The sequence below is a fragment of the Lampris incognitus genome, chromosome 17, assembly GCF_029633865.1.
Source record: "Lampris incognitus isolate fLamInc1 chromosome 17, fLamInc1.hap2, whole genome shotgun sequence".
NCBI classification, from domain to species: Eukaryota; Metazoa; Chordata; class Actinopteri; order Lampriformes; family Lampridae; genus Lampris; species Lampris incognitus.
The window spans coordinates 12,655,836-12,680,423 of record NC_079227.1 but is presented as its reverse complement, the minus strand read 5'-3'; the positions used below and the strand labels follow the sequence as shown (position 1 = coordinate 12,680,423).

The window sequence follows — 24,588 nt, the reverse complement described above, 5'->3', positions numbered from 1 at the left end:
GGTAAGAGAGACAGAGAGAGAGAGAGAGGAAAAAAAATTGATATTTCAAAGACGATTTGATGCGAGGCTGAGACGTTGCTCCCACCTGTGATATATGATGAGGCGTGCGAGTAATACGGCGACTGGGCTGACCTTGTGCGGAGAGTAAGAGCTCGTTATTGCCCGTCATGTCCGCCGTCAGAGGCGGCGGTCTGTGTGTTTTAACGCAATGCACGTCGTAGCGTTTACAGCGTCATGTCGGTCTCTCAGCTGTCGCCTACCTCCACAGTAAGCTGTCGGGCGAAACATTGCACACGTTGTTGCTTTGGTACGAAGCGAGAGCATCTGTAAACCCCGGGAACGCCACACACACACACGCACACACACGGACGCACGCACACGCACACACACGCAAAGCCATTTATGTCGATGGACCAGCTTTAGATGGGGGGGGATGTTTTGTTATGACCACCCCGCAAAGTTGTAGTTCAAGACTTGTTTAGCTCGGATGTTTTTACATTATCGAAATAGTCTTGACAGTAGCAGCTATATCGGCCCTGTTCGTATTTCTAACGTGGGAGAAGAAGAAGAGAGAAAAAAACGAGTCCCCTCAAGTTCATTTTCCACATTAATTTGCCAACTAGAAAGGAGCGCCACGGCTGTTAGCATAACCACGGTTGTCCAGTAGAGTTAGCCTGTTAGCCTGCTAGCAGCAGCATGAGTAAGGAACTGTCCCTCAGCCAGTCAGCTCAGTATGTTGGGCCCTACCGGCTGGAGAAGACCCTGGGCAAGGGACAGACAGGTGAGTCACGCCAACATCCATTAGAGAGAGCGCATATCTTCAAAATTGGACTGTAGAGCGTGTTATGTAAAAGATGATTCAGTTTAATTTGCAAGTTTTTCTTGCATCATTATAGTGCTAAAGTGGATAAAGATGTCACATCGGTCATTCAGTATTCTCCCTCCCTCTCCCTCTCTCTCTCTTGCTCTCATATACAAACTCAATCTCTGCTTCCCTTTCTCCCATCCTCTCGTTTTCTTTCCTCTCTCCTGTCTGTCCACTTCTCACTCCCTCTCCCTTGGTTTTCCTCTTCCTCTTGCTCTCTGTCTTGCTTTCTGTCTCTGTCTGTTTGTCTCTCTCTTTCAGGACTGGTCAAGTTGGGCATCCACTGTATTACAGGTCAGAAGGTCGCCATCAAAATTGTCAACAGAGAGAAGCTCTCCGAGTCTGTTTTGATGAAGGCGAGTAACTGTAAAAGGCCACGATCGTCCCCTTCTGTACCTCGATCCATCCATCCTTCCTTCCTTCTATCCTTGCTTCTCGTAACTTTTAAATCTGTCTCGAACCCCATCGGAGGGAAAGTTCGATTTTCTAGTACTTTCTACCTTGCTATTAGCAGTATCGCTTCACATTCTCCACATTTGATGTCTTGATGGGTTATTTCTAGTGTAAAGTTGTGGCAACATGAGGTTTGTGTGTTAAGATTAGAACGGTTAGTCGCTCTAAGCAAAAGGCTGACTCAGTTCTGGATTTTTGTTCTGTCATTTGAATTCCTTTCATCTGTAAATAAAAGTGTTTTCTCTTCCGTCTCACTTTGCATCTTTCTTGTTCTCTCTCTATCTCTCTTTCACTGGCCAGGTGGAGAGGGAGATTGCCATTCTGAAGCTGATCGAGCATCCTCACGTGTTGAAGCTGCATGATGTTTATGAGAATAACAAATATCTGTGAGTTTATGGTTCATTTTGACCTGATCCAGTTTCTCCTCTTGTCTCCCCTGATCTCATGTACGAGGGAAATTCTCACACGGGTCTTGCACATAGGAATGTACTTGTGATGCTTAAAGCTGAAATCTGAGGGTTTTTTTTCTCCATTAAACAGTTACTTTAACCATCTGGACCATACAGTCAGGTTACGTTATGCTAACTGGCATCTTTAACATAGTTAGAGGTACATACCATACACGCTGTTGAAATGTTTGACCAGGTAGGATGAACACTGGTGCAGCAGCAAACACGTTTCTACTCAAAAAAGAAAAAGTATTGAAATGTGATGATGATGTGGAAATGCTGCTGTTGGACAGATAATCAACCACATCTACCATCAGTATTACAGTACAACAGTGTTCCCATACAGGTTGGTGTAGTTTGTAATATAGTAGACTGCCTTTGTTAAGCTTTGGTCTGAGGATGTAATTTTTACAAAGGTGGGAATTGTTTACTGCTGAGCTGACGGCACACCAGCGGCAATGGCCGCTACACCTTGTTCATAGATCTCACTGCCAGAGGGAGCGACAGATCGGCGACCTCACAGATTTCAGTTTTAATGACATACAGAGGGACATGTGTCAAGGGTTGAACTTTGACACCAAGTAGCGACAAGTTTGACCTGATTTGGATCAGGTCAAACTTTCTGGGGTGCACTTGTCTCAGGTCAACGACGGTTGTCCTGCGTATTTCTTGAGCCGCTGAGTCTGTTGTGAAAGACGTATTAAACGCTTTTTTACATTTTACCATTTTTTGAGCTTATAACATGTTGCTATAGCCCTTGGTAGAGCTGATTGCCCTCACAATGAAGTCAGTAAAAACAAGACGGATCACAAGGCCTGTTTGAGCGAGAAATCTATGCTTTCTCTTTCTTCCGGGGGTTTTGCACATCACGATCAACCCCCTCCTTCATAGGCAATTCAGTAGGTGACACACATGAGGTCCAGCATGTTAGACAAAAAAAAAATATGAGGTGACTAGAAAGGTTACAAGCTGGTGTTAGCCAACTAAACTCTTAAGGCGCTCCACAACACTTCCCCCTGCAGTCTAACCCACACCACCACCATCACTGTCCTCAGCATCTACATCCCTTTTTAACCTTTTCCAAATGTGAGTAGGCTGAGACAGGCTAAAAAGGAGTGTTTACTTACTTTTAAGAAAGATGTCATGTCTGTCTGATCACGTTTCCCCTTAGTGATTTGCTTTAGTGTAATTATTCTTCCTTCCTTCCTTCCTTCCTTCCTTCCTTCCTTCCTTCCTTCCTTCCTTCCACCTGTTATTCTCTATCTCATGATTCCTTCCTCGATTCCTTTCATCAGGACCACTTTATCTTGTTGCCATTGAAAAAGCGGTTTCTTTTCCAGATACCTGGTGTTGGAGCATGTGTCAGGGGGAGAGCTGTTTGACTACCTGGTGAAAAAAGGACGACTGACACCGAAAGAAGCTCGGAAATTCTTCAGACAGATCATCTCCGCCCTGGACTTCTGCCACAGTCACTCCATCTGGTTAGTTCACACATATAACCTTCTCAGTGGGCACGGTGGCCCAGTGGTTAGCACTGTTGCCTCACAGCAAGAAGGTCCTGGGTTTGAACCCAAGGCTGTCCCAGGTCCTTTCTGTGTGGAGTTTGCATGTTCTCCTTGTGTGTGCGTGGGTTTCCTCCGGCCATCAAAAAGACATGCATGTTAGGGTTAATATTGCCTGTCTGTGCCCCTGAGCAAGGCAATGGAAAGAAGAACTGGAGTTGGTCCCCGGGTGCTGCAGCTGCCCACTGCTCCTATACAATAGGACGGGTTAAATGCAGAGAACAAATTCATTGCAGGAATGCAATGTCAAATAAAGTGGATTTCTATCGCAGTTAACCAACAGCAAACGCGAAATGACTGACTACGGTCAAAATTGCCTGTTATTCCTTCTGTCATACATTTTGGATGCTTCTACAATGTGGGTTTTAATGCACGAATCGGATTTTTAATTGAAATCCCAGCTTCTGTCTAGTGTTCTATATTGCATGGTCTGTATGTGGCTTGTGCGCTTACACAGTCATCCAGCTTATATGACACCCTGGCACACACAGTAACCGGTAACGCATGTGAGGCTGACGGCAATACAGGCCGCAAACGGATGCCAGTGGAACCCGGTGAGCTGATGCTTTCGTTCCTCTGGTTTCAATGTCCTGTGCTTCAAAAGCAGGGCTGGTGTCTGACAGGTTTCGATGCAGAGACGGAAGAAAAGGGCGGTCAGATAGACGGTTTTAATATTTCACCTCGGTTGAAAGAGTTACTTGGATGCACAGCAGGAGTCAGGAGCGATAGCAGTAGTGCAGACAACCCACCTCTCACCCCGTGAACTCTCATGCAGGCTTGCATGCAAATATAAATATGGGATGGGTACACTCAGATACTTGCTTGAGGAATTGTGGAAAATTTCTATAAATCAAGCATGAAGCAATTATCATGTGCCAGTAATATCAGCTATGTCATCACAATTTAGGGCTGGAAAAGGCAGATGAATGAAAATGAAATATGATTAAAGGGTTAATGAATGCACATTAAGCTGCAATCTTATGAGAGGCTGAACCGTGCACTCGTTTGACTCCCAATTGTTGGAAAACTGGAATGATAAAGGCCGCCTTTGACTACTTGTGCAACCTCGTTTCCCGTCGCCTTCCCTGATTTAATTTCTTCTTCTGATGGCGTTTCTTCTCGCAAGCCAAACCCAGTTAAGAATTCACACCGCACGTTGAATATGAGGTGGACGGGTCCTCTTGGGAGTAAAAATCCATCCTGAGTGTTTGGAGGTTGGATGTTGGCGGTCGGGATTGTAACAGCGTTTAATACCACATATGACAAAGATCTGTTTCCAATCTCATATATACAGACGCCATTTGTTTTTCTGCTGTTTGCGTCTCTGAGCAAATAAATCAGAGCAGTTTCTGATATGTAGAAAAAAGGGAATGAGGTCACATCAGAGCAGTGACTTAAATTTAGCTTTTGTTTTTAGCATTTTCTTTTTTGTGATTTGAGCCTCTTCTGATTGCGTTACATAAGTATTTGAATTTTGAAACTTCTTTTTTATTTGTGGCTTTTCCCCCCTTTTTCTTCGCAATTGTACCCGGCCAATTACCCCACTCTTCCAAACCATCCAGATCACTCCTCCACCCCCTCTGCCGATCCGGGGAGGGCTGCAGACTGCCACATGCCTCCTCCGATACATGTGGAGTCCCCAGCCGCTTCTTTTCACCTGGCAGTGAGGAGTTTCACTAGGGGGACCTAGTGCGTGGGAGGATCTTGCTATTCCCCCCAGCCCCCCCCCCCCAAACAGGCGCCCCGACTGACAAGAGGAGGCGCTAGTGCAGCGACCAGGACACATACCCACATCCGGCTTCCCACTCACAGACACGGCCAATTGTGTCTGTAGGGACGCCCGACCAAGCCAGAGGTAACACGGGGATCCGAACCGGGATCCCTGTGTTGGTAGGGGACAGAATAGACCGCTACACTACCCGGATGCCCAAATTTTGAAACTTTAAAAATTTCAGATTTTTTGCAGTGTTAGTTTCAAAAAGTAGTGGCAGGCATCATAGTTAACTGTTTGATTCCAGTCTGTCAACCCAGCAAAGGCGTCAGTAAACATGCACGCTGGCCCAGTGGTTAGCACTGTTGCCTCACAGCAAGCAGGTCCTGGGTTCGAACCCCAGGCCGTCCCAGATCCTTTGTGTGTGGAGTTTGCATGTTCTCCTCGTGTCTGCATGGGTTTCCTCCGGGTGCTCCGGTTTCCTCCTACCATCAAAAAGACATGCATGTTAGGGTTAATACTCCTTCCTGTGCCCCTGAGCAAGGCAATGGAACGAAGAACTGGAATTGGTCCCCGTGCGCTGCAGCTGCCCACTGCTCCTATACAATAGGACAGGTTAAATGCAGAGAACAAATTTTGTTGTAACCTGTAAAATGACAAAAATAAAGTGTCTTTCTTTCTTTCTTTCTTTCTTCTTAACCCCATACTGCACCAGTAGTATGGCCACCCATGAGCCAGATTAGGTGATGGAAACTGGCGAAGACTTCCCTTTGATTTGATTGGAGCTCCTGCTCCCAGACTTCCAAACAATATAAAATGACAATGAGTCACACCTCCTGGTCCACCAGGGGTGGTGGGGCCTTCCCTGTCTGATCAGAATATCAGAGTCACCCCCACCCTCCATCCTCTGCCATGGGGTTGAAACTCCTGTTTTCTAGATGAATACCACAACAGTCTCTCCCCTCACCCTGTCTGCTATTTCCTCTGCTTTTACATTTATTTTTCCAGCACGTCTGTCTTACATAGTCATTCTATAGCGCCAGGAATATTATCTGACCTTTGACCTCCTCGTTGACCCTTGCCTGCAATTGAACTGAGAGTCTGATTTCATTCTGATTTTGCACTGATAAGAGGGTCGGAGAAAGTGTTAAAATATGAAATGCACATTTCAGGAATTGTTCCCATAGCAGGCAGTGTGGTGGCTCTCGGGTTAACACTGTTGCGTAACACCAAGACAGACCCGGGGTTGATCCCAGTCCCTCTGTGAGGAGCTTGCATTTTCCCCTCGTGTTTGCACAGGTTTCCTCCCACAGTCCAAAGACCATGCATTTTAGGTGAACTGGGGGCTCTAAATTGGCCACAGGTATGAATGGGAGAGTAAGTGGTTGTGTGTTTGGACAGGCGACATGTCCAGGGTGTCCTCCTGCCTCCCACTTATTGAATGCTGGGAAAGGCGGCAGCTCTTCTATAACTCATACTGGTTTCAAAATATGATATAGAGGAAAGAATAATTGGTTAACTTTCTTTTGTTTCTGGGCGTCCGGGTAGCGTGGTGGTCTATTCCGTTGTCTACCAACACGGGGATCGCAGGTTCGAATCCCCGTGTTGCCTCTGGCTTGATTGGGTGTGCCTACAGACGCCATTGGCCGTGTCTGCGGGTGGGAAGCCGGATGTGGGTATGTGTCCTGGTTGCTGCACTAGCGCCTCCTCTGGTCGGTCGGGGTGCCTGTTCTGCGGGAAGGAGGAACTGGGGGGAATAGCGTGATTCTCCCACACGCTACGTCCCCCTGGCGAAACTCCTCACTGTCAGGTGAAAAGAAGCGGCTGGCGACTCCACATGTATCGGAGGAGGCATGTGGTAGTCTGCAGCCCTCCCCGGATCAGCAGAGGGGGTGGAGCAGAGACCGGGACGGCTTGGAAGAGTGGGGTAATTGGCTGGATACAACTGGGGAGAAACAGGTGGAAACCCCCCCCCCCAAAAAAAACATTCTTTTGTTTCTAATGACAGTGTACTGTGTTATGTTTAGTGACCGTAGGAAATGTGTATTTTTTGTGTGTAGTGATCGAAGGAGTGTACTGTTTAGTGATCATAGCAGTTTAACGTGTTGTGTTGAGTTTACCGTGTTGTGTTTAGTGACCACAGGAGCTGTGTTGTGTTTGTGTTTAGTCACAGAGACCTGAAGCCGGAGAACCTGCTCCTGGATGAGAAGAACAACATCCGGATTGCTGATTTTGGCATGGCCTCCCTCCAGGTGGGGGACAGTCTGCTGGAGACAAGCTGTGGGTGAGTACCCTGTCTCCCCTCTGTCTTACTGTGTGTGTGTGTTTTGGGTTCCGCCAGTCTCTCGTTGTTGTCTGTGTAGTTCCTCATCTCTGGTCCATTCTTGTTGCGCTGCTTGTGGAGCGTTCACCTCCCTCTCTCTCCTTTCAGATCGCCACACTACGCCTGTCCGGAGGTCATACGGGTGAGATCACGTCCCCCATGTGATAAACTTTATTTATCTAGGGAAGACTTACAAAGCACCAGACTCTTTCTCAGTACCCCCCCCCCCCCCATTCACATTCAACAAGTTAGACATGTTTTCAACCGGGGAAGTGCCTGGCTCAAGGGGCCCTGGAGAGTTGTTTTGGGAATTGGGAGTGTTTCACTGCACCTCCCACCCGCATCTTCATGGCTGGAGTTTTAACTTGTGACTTCTGATGGACTGGCATTTTCATAGATTAATTCAATATTTAATTCATTGAAGACAAGATAATGAATAGTTCGGACTCATCCTCTGTGTTATAACAGCAGCACAAGCCAGCAGCCATGAGGGCACTTTATGACTGCTGGTTATTTTTCAGCCTGTTTCATCTTTATCAGTAGATGTGGAGATTACTGCACATCTTCTAATACAAGCTTAGACTTAGATTATCCACTCTTGTACATGAAAAGAGTGTCACTGGTGGACTAACGTGTTCCTTTTGACTGAGGTTTTTATCGAAGGAAACCCAGGATGAGGTACGGTTCAGTGTCGGCGAAAACACCTCGTAGTTCATCTAGTTCATGTACTGGACCCACTTCAGTTTTTAGTGTTGAATGCAGAGTCAGAATCAAAATCAGAATTACTGGCCATGTAGGTTTGCACACACGTGGAATTTGACTGCACTTTCATGGCTCTCACAGTGTAATTAGCACACAATAACAACACAATAACAACACAATGATCTTCAGATACACAAGGATTGGTTGATTCATAGGCGGTGTTACTCTGTCTCTGTCTTTGGCAGGGGGAAAAATATGATGGTCGGAGAGCGGATGTGTGGAGCTGTGGGGTCATCCTGTTTGCCCTGCTGGTGGTGAGTCTGTTTTTTTTTGTTTGTTTTTTTTGGAGTACCTCTCGTTTACATTGTACCACACAGCATTTGTGAATTTGTGAGACAACATCTCACATTTTGAAACAAAATTGAAAATAAAGTATACTTTCCTCCATTTAACAATCAGTTTTGGTGTCCGGGCAGCATAGCGGTCTATTCTGTTGCCTACCAACACTGGGATTGCTGGTTCGAATCCCCGTGTTACCTCCAGGTTGGTCGGGCGTCCCTACTGACACAGTTGTCTGTGTCTGCGGGTGGGAAGCCGGATGTGGATATGTGTCCTGGTCGCTGCACTATCGCCTCCTCTGGTCGGTCGGGGCTCCTGTTTGGGGGAACTGGGGGGAATAGCGTGATCCTCCCATGCGCTACGTCCCCCTGGAGAAACTCCTCACTGTCAGGTGAAAAGAAGCAGCTGGCGACTCCACATGAATCGGAGGAGGCGTGTGGTAGTCTGCAGCCCTCCCCGGATCGGCAGAGGGGGTGGAGCAGTGACCGAGGCAGCTCGGAAGAGTGGGGTAATTGGCCAGGTACAACTGGGGTGAAAAAGAGGGCAAAAAATGCATTTCTCTTCTTTAGCAACCTTCTTCTAAATTCATATCTGTTTCCTCTCTCACTTCTTTACGCCCCTCTCCTCGTTTCTCTCGCAGGGCGCTCTTCCCTTTGACCACGATAACCTGCGTCAGCTCCTGGAGAAGGTGAAGAGTGGCGTGTTCCACATGCCCCATTTCATCCCGCCGGACTGCCAGGCCCTGCTCAAGGGCATGATAGAGGTTAACCCCGATAAGAGGCTCACGGTACGGGGAGCGACTCACTCACACCAGGCCTAACTCAATTTACTCAATCTTCAGAAAGATTTGTTTATGATTAGATTAGATAATGACGTTTATTCTTCTGGATTGTCAATACAGTCATACGTATTACACGCTTCATATCTGGGGGGGGGGGGGGGCATCAGCCGGGTGAAACAACACCGACTCACCAAAACTGGCTGAACACAGTTTCACCAGCATGCCGATATCCTATTCATTTATTTATTTGTTTATTCATTTGTTTGTTTGTTTATCTATCTATCTGTCTCTCTATTTATCTATCTATTTATTTATTTCTCTATCTGTCTATCTATTTATTCATTTATTATGAATAGATTTCTTATATTACACAATATTTTTACATAAAACACATAATCCTCAGCAGGGCCAGAGTCGTGGTATTTGCGTTTAGAGAGGGAGCTGGTTCGAACTGTTTACTATGTGCGGCTCTTTGGCCATCTGGCTGTAAACAGACTGGAGACACTAATGGTCCATCTGCCCTGTCACCCCGCACAGCTCGAGGCAATACAGAAACACGCCTGGTATCAGTGAGTACACACACACACACACACACACACAAGCTGGCAAATCTGACATGAATGTGAAGGTATTTTTGTGTGGATTTGTCTTTGTGTTACGTTAGGTGCATGTGAGTGTGTCTGTTGGCATATGCTGTGCGTGTGTAGTTGTGTGTGTGTGTGAGTAGTATGTCTGTGTGTGGGAAAATGTCTGCACAGCCTTTGTGGGCTTATTACATAATTTGCCTCTTATTTTCAAGTGCGTGTGTGCTCCTGCCTGTGTGTGTGTCTATGCGTGCTTGTGTTTATGTGTGTGTGTGCATTGGTGAGTGTGTATGTTTGTGTGCCTGCATATTTGTTTATGTGTGTGTGTGTGTGTGTGCTTGGTACCCCCAGGGGTGGTCGTAATGAGCCGTGCCCAGAGCAGCCTCCTCCCAGGCGGGTGTGTGTGGGGCCGATCCTCTCCCTGACAGAGCTGGACCCCGATGTTCTGGACAGCATGCACTCCCTGGGCTGCTTCAGAGACCGAGTCAAACTCACCCGCGACCTGCAGTGTGAGGAGTAAGCGCCTCCTTCAGACCTCCTCCCCTCTCCTCTCCTCTCCTCCCCTCTATGTTTATGTGTGTTTGTTATGTAAATGTATAAACATGTGTGCATCTGTGAATATGTGTGTTTGCTTGCGTGTGTGTGTGTATGTGTAACGACCATGGATGACTAGACTAACCGAAGGAGGAGGTTAGTCTAGCTGCTGCCACAGCCGAGAATCGAACCCGGATAGCCCGCTCCACGGGTTCGATTCCCGGCTGCCCCTGAATTTGCTACATTATATGGATGGATGTGTGTGTTTGTGTGTAATAGCACTTCCCATCCCTCTCTGTAGCTCTCGTGAAAATGTTTCCATTGTATATATCTATGACATCATCACTCCAGGGTCACAGGAGTGTTTGTGGCTCTGACCTTTGACCCTTGACCTCCCTAATGACGGTAGTCCAGGACTAAAAGCTTGTTCCAATGTTAAGGAATGTCTCTCCGGATTAGCGGGTCAGCTCAATGTTGAAGTGCGCTCCTCCACCTCTAATTATGTTCCAGTGTTTCCTCATCCAGTTAATCCTTAGGCTCTTTTGCTTGAGTGACTTGACCTTTGACACTAATTACTTCATCCGCCTTCACATTTAACTTTTATAGAATAGAACTCAAGAGGAATATGACTTCTTATTTTCATTAAGTTTTGTTGATACAGTATGCTAATGTTAGCTTTTAACTCATCAAAAAGTTTTAAATGTGGTGTTCATTTGTTGTGATTATCAGTCAGAACTTTTTTTTTTTTTTTGGCTCTTTTCTCCCCAATTGTATTTCGCCAATTATCCTATTTTCCGAGCCGTCCCAGTCGCTGCTCCACCCCCTCTGCCGACCCAGGGAGGGCTGCAGACTACCACATGCCTCCTCCGATACATGTGGAGTTGCCAGCCCCTTCTTTTCAGCTGACAGTGAGGAGTTTCACCAGGGGGATGTAGTGCATGGGAGGATCACACCATTCTCCCCAGTTCCCCCTCTCCCCTGAACAGGCGCCCCGACCGACCAGAGGAGGCGCTAGTGCAGCGACCAGGACACATACCCACATCCAGCTCCCACCCACAGACACAGCCAATTGTGTCTGTAGGGATGCCCAACCAAGCCAGAGGTAACACGGGGATTCGAACCGGGATCCCCGTGTTGGTAGGATACAGAATAGACCGCTACGCCACCCGGATGCCTACAGACAACTTTATTAATCCCGCGAGGGGCAGTTTGTTGGAGCGGCTTGTTGCACACAAAACACAGTAACATGCAAACAAACAATGAATAATAACACCCCAGGGAGCTAAATGTGGAATAAAATATATAAGATCTGTAAGTAATTAACATTGATAGGCTAGTTAAACTTGCTAAACACAAAATGACCAGAAAAAAACCACTATGGAGCATTTAGTAGTCCAATTGCAGAGGGAATGAATGATTTAGAATAACAGTTGGTAAAACATAATGACGTCATGATGGCAACAGATAAAATTCAGTTGTAAGATGTCTAGACGAGGCGGCACAGTGGTTAGCACGGTCGCCTCACAGCAAGGAAGTCCTGGGTTCAAACCCCGGCGTAGTCCTACCTTGGGGGTTGTTCTGGGTCGTCCTCTGTGTGGAGTTTTTATGTTCTCTTCGTGTCTGCGTGGGTTTCCTCCCACAGTCCAAAGACATGTAGGTCAGGTGAATCGGCCGTACTAAATTGTCCCTAGGTGTGAATGGGTGGGGGCCCTGTGATGGACTGGCAGCCTGTCCAGTGTGTCTCCTCACCTGCCACCCAATGACTGCTGGGATAGGCCCCAGCATCCCATGACCCGAATTCGGGTAAGCGGCTTGGATAATGAATGGAACGGATGGATGTCCAGAAGAAGACGAAATACTTGCTGCTCTCTTGAGGATTTGTTGGCTGCGAAAAGAATTCAGACCTCTTTGTTTCACTCCGGTGGTCTCAGAGCAGATTTCAACAATGCTGTTCAGCTTGTTTCTGTTGGTGTGGCTGTGACACCAGCGGATAAAAGAAAAACTCAGAAGACTCACAAGAAAAGATTGATAAGGGCGACAGAGGATGACAGGACGGACAGAAAAAGAATTTAGTTGATGGAGAGGGTGAATTCTCTGTTGCCCCCGCTTCAAAATAGCCTCAGTGTTCACATCAAATTTAAGGTGGTCATCGATAGTAGTACCCAAATACTTGTATGATGTAACCTTTTCCACACTTTCATTACGTATGATGCTCTTAGGGTAAGTTCACTTCTTATGAAACCGGATCTCATTAAAATGATGTGCGATTCATGAGTTCTGTTGAACCCGGGACTCATTAAAAACTTCCACGGTTGCTTCAGATCCCTATCATGGTTATTGGAGGCATAGAAATTTTCCCCATTGGACTCTGTTGTAGCCCCATGAGAGCATTCAGCAAAGTGATTAGTTTATCAATACTGAAACCGTCGACGATTTCTCTTTTTTTTTTTGGATGTGATTCTAAGTAATGGCCAACAGTACTTCGATAATGTCCGGGTTCAAAAAAAGTGAACTGACATGAGGTTTTGAACATGCGGTGAATGAGCTACGGGGTGTTCTCTAAAGCTGTCAGGCCACCATGGCACATTGTCTTCTCATTTTCTCCATCCTTCTTTCCCTCCGTGTCTGACTGTTTGTCTCAGGGACAACCAAGAGAAGATGATTTACTACCTGCTGCTGGACAGGAAGGAGCGATACCCCAGTTATGAGGACGAGGACCTGCCTCCACGTAATGATGTAGGTAAGTCCCTGGGTGGCAGGAGAGAGGAAGAGCCGTGGGAGGACTCAGGCCTCAATTACTGTGAGTTACTGATCCTCTCTCTCTCTCTCTCTCTCTCTCTCTCTCTCTCTCTCTCTCTCTCTCTCTCTCTCTCTCTCTCTCTCTCTCTCTCTCTCTCTCTCTCTCTCTCTCGCTCTCTCTCTCTCTCTCTCTCTCTCTGTTTGTCTGTCTCTCTCTCTTTCTGCCTCAGCAGTATTTTTTGTCACATTTTGTGTTGTTGGGCTTCGTGTCACACTGTTGAGACAGTTTCACTATCTAATTTTAGTGATGCAAAATGTACAGTTGAACTTTGTCTTCAAGAATCATTTTTACTGGGTGTCCAGGTGCCGTGGCGGTCTATTCTATTGCCTACCAACACGGGGATCGCTGGTTCGAATTCCCAATTGCCTCGGTCAGGTATCCCACAATTGGCTGTGTCTGTGGGTGGGAAGCCGGATGTGGGTGTGTGTCCTGGTCGCTGCACTGGCGCCTCCTTTGGTCGGTCAGGGCGCCTGTTCGGGGGGGGGGAATAGCGTGATACTCCCACGCGCTACGTCCCCCTGGCAAAACTCCTCACTGTCAGGGGAAAAGAAGCGGCTGGCGACTCCACATGTATCAGAGGAGGCATGTGGTAGCCTGCAGCCCTCCCCGGATCAGCAGAGGGGGGAGTAGTGACTGGGACGGCTCAGGAGAGTGGGGTAATTGGCCAGATACGATTGGGGAGAAAAACGGGGGGGGGAAAAGAAACGTTTTTACAGATGACTTCTGAAATGGTGCAGGATCATGTTTGCTGTCTTTTTTTTTATAAATTTCTGATTTTTCCATTTTTTCTCCCAATTTATTGGCCAATCGATCCCTGTTTTAGTTCAACACTCACCCTCGTACTGCATGTGTTTGCCAATAGCATCTCTCCGGCCGGCAGTCTCGAAGGAGTCGCCTCGCCACCTCCGTGACAAGGCGACTCCAGGCCGAACCACTGCTTCCCCCCCCCACACATACAGACGCATTCATGTGACGAACACAAGCCGACTCCGCCCCCCCTCCCGAAGACAGCGATCACCGCTTCATCGAGTCCGGCCATAGCCGGATCTGACGAGAACGGGGCGCGAACCCCGGTCCCCAGTGGGCAACTGCATCCATGTTTGCTATTTTGTAATCCCGTCTCATGCTAGCTATGGGAAGTGCTTGTTCACATTATTTTGACAAGTGATCGACCAATAAGCCACCTTTTTCTTCTTCTCCTCCGTGACGCGCTGAGTTGTTTAGCAGAATGTTGACGCCGGTTCTGTCTCGCAGCTGACCCTCCTCGGAAGCGTGTAGACTCCCCCATGCTGACGCGTCACGGTCGGTGTCGCCCTGAAAGGAAGAGCCTGGAGGTGCTGAGCGTCACGGAGCAGGGATCGCCCACCCCGCCTCGCCGGGCTCTGGACACGGCCGCGCACAGCCAGAGGTATATGCTCCTACGCGTACACACAACTCAACACAGACACACACACAGACACACTCCAACTCCAGCTGTTCAGATTATGCCACGCAGCTATGGAAGTTTTCCGACAAGAAATCGAAAGAATAAAAAAAAAAAAAGGGTCGGTGAAACGAGGGGGAATTTTTAAATCACATGACGAGTCACGTTAGAGGGGCCACTGACGTCACCTGATGCACTAGGTCAGCTGAGGATGGATGGAAGTTTGCATTAGGTCAACAACTGGGCATGTAAACAAATTGGGTAGGAAAGTGAAAACCTACACCTTCTAGTGGTGGTTACGTTCCTACTGCAGAACATTTTTAATTTATGTCTCTATTGACCAGTTTTTGAAAAAAATGTAATCACAAATCTATACCAGCATAGTTTTGGAATTAAGATTTTTTTTTTAACCACATACAACAATGAAATAAGAAATATTAAAAGAAATCGAAATCTAAAGCTGATGCAAAAGTTTAATTATTCTGTAACAACACAACAGTAATAATCAATAAAAGCTTATATCAGCCTGCACCAGTTGGCTCAGAGTTGTAGAGAGACATTTACTCTGACCAGGTTTCTTGTTGAGTTATTTCCCGTTTGTTTCTGTCTGTTGGGATGACCTTTGACTTCTGGTGACCCCCCCCCCCATCCAGGTCCCGCTCCGTCAGCGGAGCCTCCACTGGCCTCTCCTCCAGTCCGCTCAGCAGTCCCAGGGTAAGCTTCTGTTGGCTAGCCCAGCCGCTACTGGTTCCCGCCAGCTCGGCAACCTGCCGAAACGATATGAGAGCGCATTAATGAAAACCGCATTTCGGTCATTTACCTGGAATTTGAATGATTTGCCTCATTTTGATGACATATTTCTACCCTTAAGATGTCGGCGACTTTAACAAATGTGTTAGGAAATTGTCACTACACCTTACGACTGCCCCCAAACCCCCCACCCCACCCCCCACCCCCAGAGAGATCCCATCTATCAAGCTCCTCAGTCATTTTATTTCATTACACATACATCTGAAAACAAATCTCACCCATCCAGAAATTTCTTTGGCTTGTTTCATGTTTCTTCTCTCACTCTGTTGTCACGTCACACCTTTTTAGCATGAACCGACCACCCAAGAGTTATTTCCTTATTTTAATGTTAGTTAGCGTCACATGGTGATGTTAATAAAAATTTAGATTGAAAAATAAATCAATGGATGATGAGTAGCTGGTATTCGCTGGTTTCCTAATGTTAAATGTACAAATTTTATTGTTGCATTACCTGGGCTACCACCAGGTGACGCATCTAAACTTCTTGAAAAAATAATCAATAAACAATGAAAGAAACATTTGCGATTTTGCAACCTCACCACCGTCACTGTTCACAGTAATCTCATATTACACATGAAGACTGCATGTCTCAAACGAAAGATGGTATACCGAGCCGTATCATAGGACCAGAGTTTATATGTTCATTTTTCATGAGATGCACTCTTTTACCATGAACCATGACACTGTCATCCCTCTCTCCATTTTTCATTCTCTGTCTCTCTCTCTCTGTCTCTCTCTTCTCATGCATCCCTCCTCCTCCATCTCTCCAGTCCTATCAGAGCCCCGTCTTCACTTTCAGCCAATCAGACGTCACCTCCGCCACTTCCCTCACAAAGGAGCACAAACCAGGAAGTGCCACCACCCCCCGCCCGGTCCGGGCCCACGAAAAACCCAGAGTCCCCCACTCCCCCAAGACCCAGACCCTGCCCATCAAGACCCCTGGGGAGCGATCCCCGCTTCAGCCCATCAAGTCCCTCCCCCTGCACAACCCCTCCTCTCGCTCCCCCTCCCCTTCTCCCCTCCTGTCCCCCATCCCTCGCTTCTTCTACTTCCCCTCCTCCTCATCCGTCCTCAGGTCGGTGACTAAGAGCTTCTACCAAAACTCTGTGTCGCAGGTCACCCCCCAGGGCTCTCCGCTGCCCACCCCACTGGGCACCCCCGTCCACCACCCGCACCACCCCTCCTCAACCCCGCCCTCCTCCTCTTCCTCTTCGTCCTCCTCGCGGGCCGAGGGCGGGGGAGGGGTGGGCTCGCTGTCCCTCACTCCACCATCCAGCCCCGGAGGGGGCAGCGGCATGGCGGCTAGCAGCTCTGCCCACTGGAGGACCCGCCTCAACTCCTTCAAGAACAACCTGCTGGGCTCGCCCCGGTTCCACCGACGCAAGCTACAGGGTGAGAGGCCGCATGTGTGAATGAGCAGAATGTCATGTGACACATCATCGATTCCCAAAGGGGATATGTCCTTCAGCTTGTTCCTGTTTCAGTGGGAGGTCAGGTTAAATTTCTACTTCAACATGCTGACTTAAAGAGCCATACTGGTGTTTTTGCTTTCTTAAGCCCATTTACTACAAATTGTTTTTACTTTTCATTTCTGTTGACCATTTTCCCATAGCACGCTGTAGTTTTTAGATTTTTGGATGCGTTTTTCCTTTCAGGCAGCCATTGGTTTCCATTCATTTCAATACAGTATGAAAATCAACTTGCAGAGACTTGAAACTCATTAGAGATGATAAGTAATCCATCACAGTGACCATACTGTCATCTTTATTTGTTTATCAAAATTTATGTTATTATGAGGTGGGTTTAATTACTTGAACATTTGAATTAAAGAAAATAGGGAAAGCAAGTTATCATTCAGAAATCTAAAAAACTAATGGTATGTTTTGGAAAATGGTTAGGAGTAACTTAAAATATGTGGAATTTGTAGTAAATAGGCTGAAACATGTTGAAACAAGTCCTCAAACCTCCATACACCTCCTCCAGCACCACCTATTTCCTATACATATTTATTTTAGGGTCTATAACTATTTTCCCATGGGCCCAAAGTTTTCTATTCTTGCAGGTAGTGAATTAGGTTCACCTGTTAAACCAGGTCTAGAAACTCTGATTAGAAACTCAGCGGTGCTGGGGGTCCTGAGGACGGGAGTAGAGAACCACTCTACAAGAATTTTATCAATACTTGTGTGGTTGGATGGGTTATACGAGTTGGGTTATAGCTCAGTAATCTCTAACCAGTGACTTCACAGTATTGGTTTGAGACGGTTTGGATTGTAATACATAAGAAAGAATAGGCGGCATGGTGGCTCAGTGGTTAGCACGGTCACTTCATAGCAAGAAGGTCCTGGGTTCGAGCCCCGGGGTAGTCCAACCTTGGGGTCATCCTCTGTGTGGAGTTTGCATGTTCTCCCAGTATCTGTGTAGGTTTCCTCCCACAGTCCAAGGACATGTCGGTCAGGTGAATCAGCCAAACTAAATCCACTCTGTGCATAACTGTAGTCCACTGACTTCTGGTTTCTACTGCAGCGGTCATACCAGTTTCCTGTTTGTTGGCGCATTCTATTGACAATGGCATATTTTTCACGATGCCTGCAAGAGTTACCATGGATAAATGTCAACGACATGCGCAGAACTGTTGACAAACGTTCACCTGCACCTACCAGCAAACGGGTGAAAAGTTTCAAGTTGTACAAATTAAGTTACGTCCACATTATGAGGATGGTCTGGACGGACATAACCGGAAGTCAGTGGACTACAGTTATGCACAGAGCCGATTGTCCCTATGTATTAACGTGTGTGCGTGTGTGTGTGTCGGCCCTGTGATGGCCTGACGGCCTGTCCAGGGTGTCTCCCTGCCTGCCGCCCAATGACTGCTGGGATAGCCTCCAGCGTCCCCACGACCCTGAGTAGGATAAGCAGTTTGGATAATGGATGGATGGACGGAAGACAGAATAGGCTAGTGAGGATGTGACCAATCAGGGTCCTCAACTCAATTCTTTATAGACCTATCCTAGTCCGGGAACCCACACCTCCCATCCAAACCAGATAGCTTAAAGAGAATTAATCTGATGGACCATGTAGCAGAATGAGTAGAATATGTATTGGCCGGTAAAGGAAAATATTCTGGAATATTCTGTTTGAGAAAATGGCCGAAAAAGCAACTCAAACATAATAAGAAGAGAACAGACATAGTAGCAGACTAGTGTTAAGTGATGTTATGTCCTGTCCTCCAGTTCCTACGTCAGAAGACATGTCCAGCCTAACACCGGAGTCCAGCCCCGAGTAAGTTGGTGTACATATGCAACACACACACACACACACACACACACACACACACACACACACACACACACACACACACACACACACACACACACACACACGACATGCACGCACACATGGCAACATACCCACATACACGGAGAGACGCACATATTCACCCACACCCTTCTGATGAATTAATCATAAGGTGTTTGTCTACACTGCACTATAACCCTCTGTGTGTGCCTGTAACCTTTGACCCCAGGCTGGCTAAGAGGTCTTGGTTTGGGAACTTCATCAGCCTGGAGAAGGAGGAGCAGATCTTTGTGGTGATCAGAGACAAACCTTTGAGTTCAGTCAAAGCTGACATCGTACACGCCTTCCTGTCTGTAAGTATTGGACCCGACCCGACCCGACCCGCCTGGCTCTGCTGCCGCTCACTGACACTCGCAGAGCTCCTGCCCAGGAAGCATGGCTCCTGAAGCATCAGTGTACTTGCTGTGAAAACACATTGTCAGGAAGGGGGCTTTCATTCCAAATGCACAAACTCCTACTGCCTGGCAGCAAAACACAGGCATGGGTACGACGCCCAGCTTGGCGGGCTCCGACCTGTTGTGGCGTAACCACTGAGTATCCAGTAGGAATAAAGAGAAGGAGAAGTCATGAACAGAAGGAAAAATGGAGGAATGTGTGATTTTGGTAACCTTCCCATCAAACAGCTCAGATAAATGTCTTTTTGACCCCAGTTATGTTGCTGCATTGATCAGCAGTACAATTTAGCAGGTTTTTGTGTAAAATATTGATCATTCGAGTCGTCCGGGTAGCGTAGCGGTCTATTTCGTTGCCTACCAACACGGGCATCGCCGGTTTGAATCCCTCGTGTTGCCTCCGGCTTGGTCGGGCGTCCCTAATGACACAATTGGCCGTGTCTGCAGGTGGGAAGCCGGATGTGGGTACGTGTCCTGGTTGCTGCACTAGCACCTCCTCTGGTCGGTCGGGGCGCCTGTTCGGGGAGGACTGGGGGGAATAACGTGATCCTCCCACGCGCTACGTCCCCCTGGCAAAATGCCTCACTGTCAGGTGAAAAGAAGCGGCTGGTGACTCCATATGTATCGGAGGAGGCTTAAGGTGGTCTGCAGCCCTCCCCGGATCGGTAGAGAGGGTGGAGCAGTGACTGGGACAGCTGGGAAGAGTTGGGTAATTGGCTGAATACAATTGGGGCGAAAAAGGGCGGCAAAAAAAATTCGTCATTCCACATATCACAGAGAAACTTGCTCCATAAGTGACTCAGAGATACTCATCTGTTTGTCAGTACTTAGAGACTTTGTACAGGCTCACTGGCTAAACTAGTCAAACACTTCCCACATCTTAAGAGTCAGCTGAAGAAGGAATAAGATATTATCTCTCTCTGCATAGCCTTGTAATAAACGACTTTTCCCTCACCATTTTATACTGGAGCTATTTTGTATCAGCCTGTTCTTTGAGTCATTTTGTCTTATTAGGGAAGTGAAATCCATCACCCTAAATTCAACGTGTGATCGTTGGCAATTTGTCGGCAATGTTGCGCGATTTACTGCGCTGCTTTGTCGGGAAGTCTCCGTATTTCTCTTGCTTACGTATCACCCCTAAAAACCTGATGGTAAACAAGCAATCTGAAGCCGCAGGAGAAATAGAAATGTCTGTATTCAATGACGTTTTCGACTGCGGTTCAGTTTTTCTACCAGTTGGGTTTCTGCAGCAGGTATACTGATGCCCTTATCAGCACAGCGCACAAAAAAAAACCATCACATGATCTCTCACATGCACGTCCTGCTTCAGTCTACTTGATTTGTCTTTTTCACACCTGCAAACTCATTGCCTTTCAGCGACAATTGCCGTTTTTGGTGTCAACCGGGTCATTCACATGTGAATCGTGTAGATCCAGAGTTTTCAAAAATGGGGGGGCAGGGGGGATGCTGAGTGAGTGAGGTGGTAATGACTGTGATTGCACATTATCTGTCTTCGCTATGAGATTGTCCTTCGTGGTGATCCAGGCTAGCATCAACCTTGTTAGATTCTCCAATCAGTAGTGTGGTTTCAGTCATTTCTGTGGACCAGTTTGTACTTTAACTTCGTCTGCTATGTGACGTTCGACTGAAGACACCCTCTACTCTCGACCTTGGCAAATGTGTCTACCAAAATCTGAGGTAGCCTAAAAACTGTTCATCTGTTTTGCTCCCCAGACAGCAAAATGAAACTGGGCCAGATCCGGGCCGGATGTATCACAGCAACTGGCGCGGATCCGCAAAACGGATCCGCCCCAGTGTCTTTTTGACTTAGGAGGCCACACTCTGGCCAGAGGCGCAGGGCGGTCTAGGAGCAGATGTGATTGCTATAATGATCTGCCGGAACTGGCGCAGAGGCAGGGGGTGGATGTGATTCCTATGCGATCTGCCGGACGGTGGGCGGATCCGGCCCAGTGTCAGGTGCTACGAGGGTCATATCAACACACGTGTGCTCTCTCTCTCCTTCTAAACACATACATGTAAACTGAGAGAGACTTACTCAGTAACAGGAGCTACATAGGTATAGGCGTTTGCACATACATACACACACACCATGATTCTTTGACACACTTAAACACACCAAGGTCAACAAAGAGCTGCTATGCTTATGCCATAGATTTCTTAGTAGAAAATATAATTTCTTACCTTGTGTGTATTATATAGTCGTCTTCTTTGTCTTACTGGATGCAAAGTCCTTCACAATGTCTTTAAAGTCCATCTGTTATAGCCAGTTCACACTCAATGGCAGGTTTTGCCATTATCATTGCTTATATTTAGGATGAACATGATTATTGCTGGCCTCCATGCCCCCTCAGCAGCTGGGCCCCGGCAGCTTTCCTCTTTTCCCCCTGTATGGGCGGCCCTGTGCATTTCTACTCTTGTCATGTTTAGATTTATCATGTTTGGAGGCTACTGTGCGGCACTTTATTTGGTCAGGCTAAAGTGAATTACACCAGAATAATTGGCCATGGCATGAGAGAGTGTGCCGTAAGTCAAGTTTGATAACCTGCAGCCTGAGCAAATAAAGTGCCGGCATTGGCTCAGTAGCCACTGCCTTACAGAACAATGCAACATAAATGATTTTGAGTGTTTAAAGCCACCTTCCTGCACGAAGCAGCGCAAACATGCATGCAAAATGCTTGTAAAGGCAAAGACACTTAAACAAACTAGAAACCGTCCAGACCCACAGCGCACCTGTACTGTACGTGTAGATGTGTAGAAGATGGTGGCGCGAATTCACACTTGCAGCGGCCTCACCCAGTATTGGTGTGGGAAGATGGCAGCGCGAATTCACGTTTGCGGCAGCCTCACCTAGTACCGTCTATGCGGTGTCTTTGTCTACGTCTGTGTCGAAGTTTGTGTCTTCGTTTGATGGCCGGGAGAGCTGGCACTGGATCAGCTGGGAGAGCCCTGCCCAAAGCTGCGCCCGAAGAGGTTAACACCAAGGGTGGTCTGACAGGATGCGGAAGCGAGGCAGACTAAGCTAACTGCTAGCCCATGCAGACCGGCAGTTCCGATAACACCAAGGGCAGTCTGGCGGTGGCTTCGCCTAGCGTTGACTGTGTTTTTAGTGTCGTCGTGTGGAGGTGGAGTGCAGGGAGGTGTATCAAAGGTGTCTGGCTGGGAGAGCTGGTGTTGGATCAGCTGAAGGAGCCTGGTCTGCTGTGTATGGTGGGCCCAAGGACCACGGCCCCTGCCCATAGCTGCGCCCAAAGAGGAAACACCGAGGGCGGTCTGACAGGACACGGAAGCAGGGCAAGCTAAGCTAACTGCTAGCCCATGCAGACCGGCAGTTCTGACAGTCATCCTGCACATAGCACATGGCGGCAGTTGCGCGAGTGTCATGGGAAAAATAGAAAGAAAGAAAAGCATGATGTGTTTTCTCTCTCTTCTTCCCCTCTCTCACCTGTAGTTAGACATTATGGTTAACTACTACTACTACTAATAACAATAATCATCATCGAAATTCAATAAAACTTGTGTGTTTATCAAAACAAGATGTTGTTTTCTTGCCGTATTCTAATCTCAAAATGCTCCAAGAGGCTTCATTTGCATATTAACATCACTAAAATTTTCTTCCAATGCTCCCCGGACCCCCTTACCTATTTATTTTTGTATTTTGTCACCTTTTTCACTACTCTAGAGCTTGCAAGTCTGCTTCTTATATCACTGTTTGATGCATGCTTCTCTAACACGGCACCACATACACGGTTTGCTTCGCTCTCTCTTCCACCAGTCGGCTTACTCTCTCTCTCCTCTCCTCACCCTCCACCCTTTGTTTCTATGCTCACGTTGCCCCTCCCCCCCATGCCCGCCTGTATCTCTCCCACCTCGTAAGTCTGTGGGTCTCTCTGCTTCTTCTCTGTCTCCACTCCACGCAGATCCCCTCGCTCAGTCACAGCGTCCTGTCCCAGACCAGCTTCCGGGCCGAGTACCGCACCTCGGGCGGGCCTTCCGTCTTCCAGAAGCCTGTCCGCTTTCAGGTGGACATCGCCTTCTTCGAGGGCGAGCGGGAGAGAGAGAGGGCCGAGCGGGAGGGCAGGAGAGAGACGGGGATCTACAGCGTGACCTTCACCCTCATATCAGGTGAGGGAAGGGGCCTGGAGCCTCGTGACGAAGGAAGCTTACTGGTTCCAGACCTGAGAGAGAACTGGAGAGTGCTCCTCAGTGACTACTGTTGAGTATCTCTCGAACAGGGCTCCTCAAAAACCTCAACTGCTGTGAACCATTGTTGGGTTTTTGATATGTTTAAATATTCTAATGTGTGTGTGTGTGCTCAGGTCCGAGTCGCAGGTTCAAGCGAGTGGTGGAGACAATTCAAGCTCAACTCCTCAGCTCCCATGATCCCCTTCTACAAACTGGTAAGACACACATTGCACAGGAATGCACTTGCGCACGCACACACACACACACACACACACACACACACACACACACACACACACACACACACACACACACACACACACACACACACACACACACATTGTAAATGGCCCAGTGGGTAGCACTGGGCCACGTAGCAAGAAGGTCCTGGGTTCGAACTCCAGGCCGTCCCTGGTCCTTTCTGTGTGGAGTTTGCATGTTCTCCCTGTGTCTGTGTGGGTTTCCTCCGGGTGCTCCGGTTTCCTCCCACCATCAGAAAGACATGCATGTTAGGGTTAATACTCCTGCCTGTGCCTCTGACCAAGGCAATGGAAAGAACTGGAGTTGGTCCCCAGGTGCTGCAGCTGCCCACTGCTCCTGTACAATAGGACGGGTTAAATACAGAAGACAAAGTGGCTTTCATTTATTCAATCATTAAAATACCCGTTGTTTAAAATAAAGCTCAGTGAGAATGATGGAAAAGAGTACATCCACGCAGAGTTAAGATTGATTTTCCTGTTCTCTCCCGCTGATCCCTTCCCAGACGAGAAGAACGGCCGGCCCCACGGCACCCCCACCCGGCAGAACTCCCGCCGCTCCGAGGGTGGGGGTGACAGGTGCGAGTGGGGCGACCGAGGTGACGGCGGGGGCATCGGAGGCAGCGGGGGGGTCCTCCAGCGCAGAGGCTCGGCAAAGGAGAGAACCAGACTTCTGTCGTCCAACGGTACCCAGTCCCAACCCTAGGAGAGAAGAAGAAAAGAAGACATGAGAGAGCGAGAGAGAGAGAGAGAGAGAGCGGGAGAGAGAGAGAGAGACATATGCAGGCAGCAGGATGCCCAAACCACACTGGAATTTCACCTCCCGAGTGTATCCCTGCAAACCAACGGCTTTTCCATTCCCTGACTTGCTAACTACCTGAAGGTGCTTGGTCATAGCAAGCACTGAAAAATGGCTTTTTCCCCCCTCATGCCAATTTTTTCCTCCCCAAAAAGACAGATTCCTGTTTCCTCGTGCGAAAATAAATAACAAGGACTCTCCCTTTAAATTAAAAAAAGAAAAAAAGAAGAAAAAAAAAGGATACGTG

At 47.8% G+C, this 24,588-nt stretch overlaps 1 protein-coding gene across 1 annotated transcript; it reads left to right on the top strand.

The window, feature by feature from the left end:
* The first annotated feature begins 696 nt into the window (after positions 1-696).
* LOC130127475 (serine/threonine-protein kinase BRSK1-like) lies at positions 697-24,248 on the top strand. The gene is made up of 19 exons (XM_056297130.1): positions 697-781; positions 1,127-1,221; positions 1,619-1,704; positions 3,108-3,248; positions 7,208-7,324; positions 7,472-7,505; positions 8,311-8,379; positions 9,045-9,191; positions 9,723-9,754; positions 10,121-10,285; positions 12,946-13,043; positions 14,358-14,511; positions 15,180-15,240; positions 16,107-16,728; positions 18,567-18,615; positions 18,860-18,983; positions 23,021-23,225; positions 23,420-23,500; positions 24,031-24,248. The coding sequence occupies exons 1-19, from the start codon at positions 697-699 to the stop codon at positions 24,246-24,248; spliced, it is 2,583 nt and encodes an 860-aa protein (XP_056153105.1).
* The last annotated feature ends 340 nt before the right edge of the window (positions 24,249-24,588 follow it).

What these genes read in the sequence shown, in the direction of transcription:
- LOC130127475 (XM_056297130.1), top strand. Translation starts at nt 697, where the DNA reads ATGAGTAAGGAACTGTCCCTCAGCCAGTCAGCTCAGTATGTTGGGCCC. An exon ending in CCTGTCCGGAGGTCATACGG is followed by an intron (nt 7,506 to 8,310) that starts GTGAGATCACGT and finishes TGTCTTTGGCAG; the next exon opens with GGGGAAAAATATGATGGTCG. An exon ending in GCCTCCACGTAATGATGTAG is followed by an intron (nt 13,044 to 14,357) that starts GTAAGTCCCTGG and finishes TCTGTCTCGCAG; the next exon opens with CTGACCCTCCTCGGAAGCGT.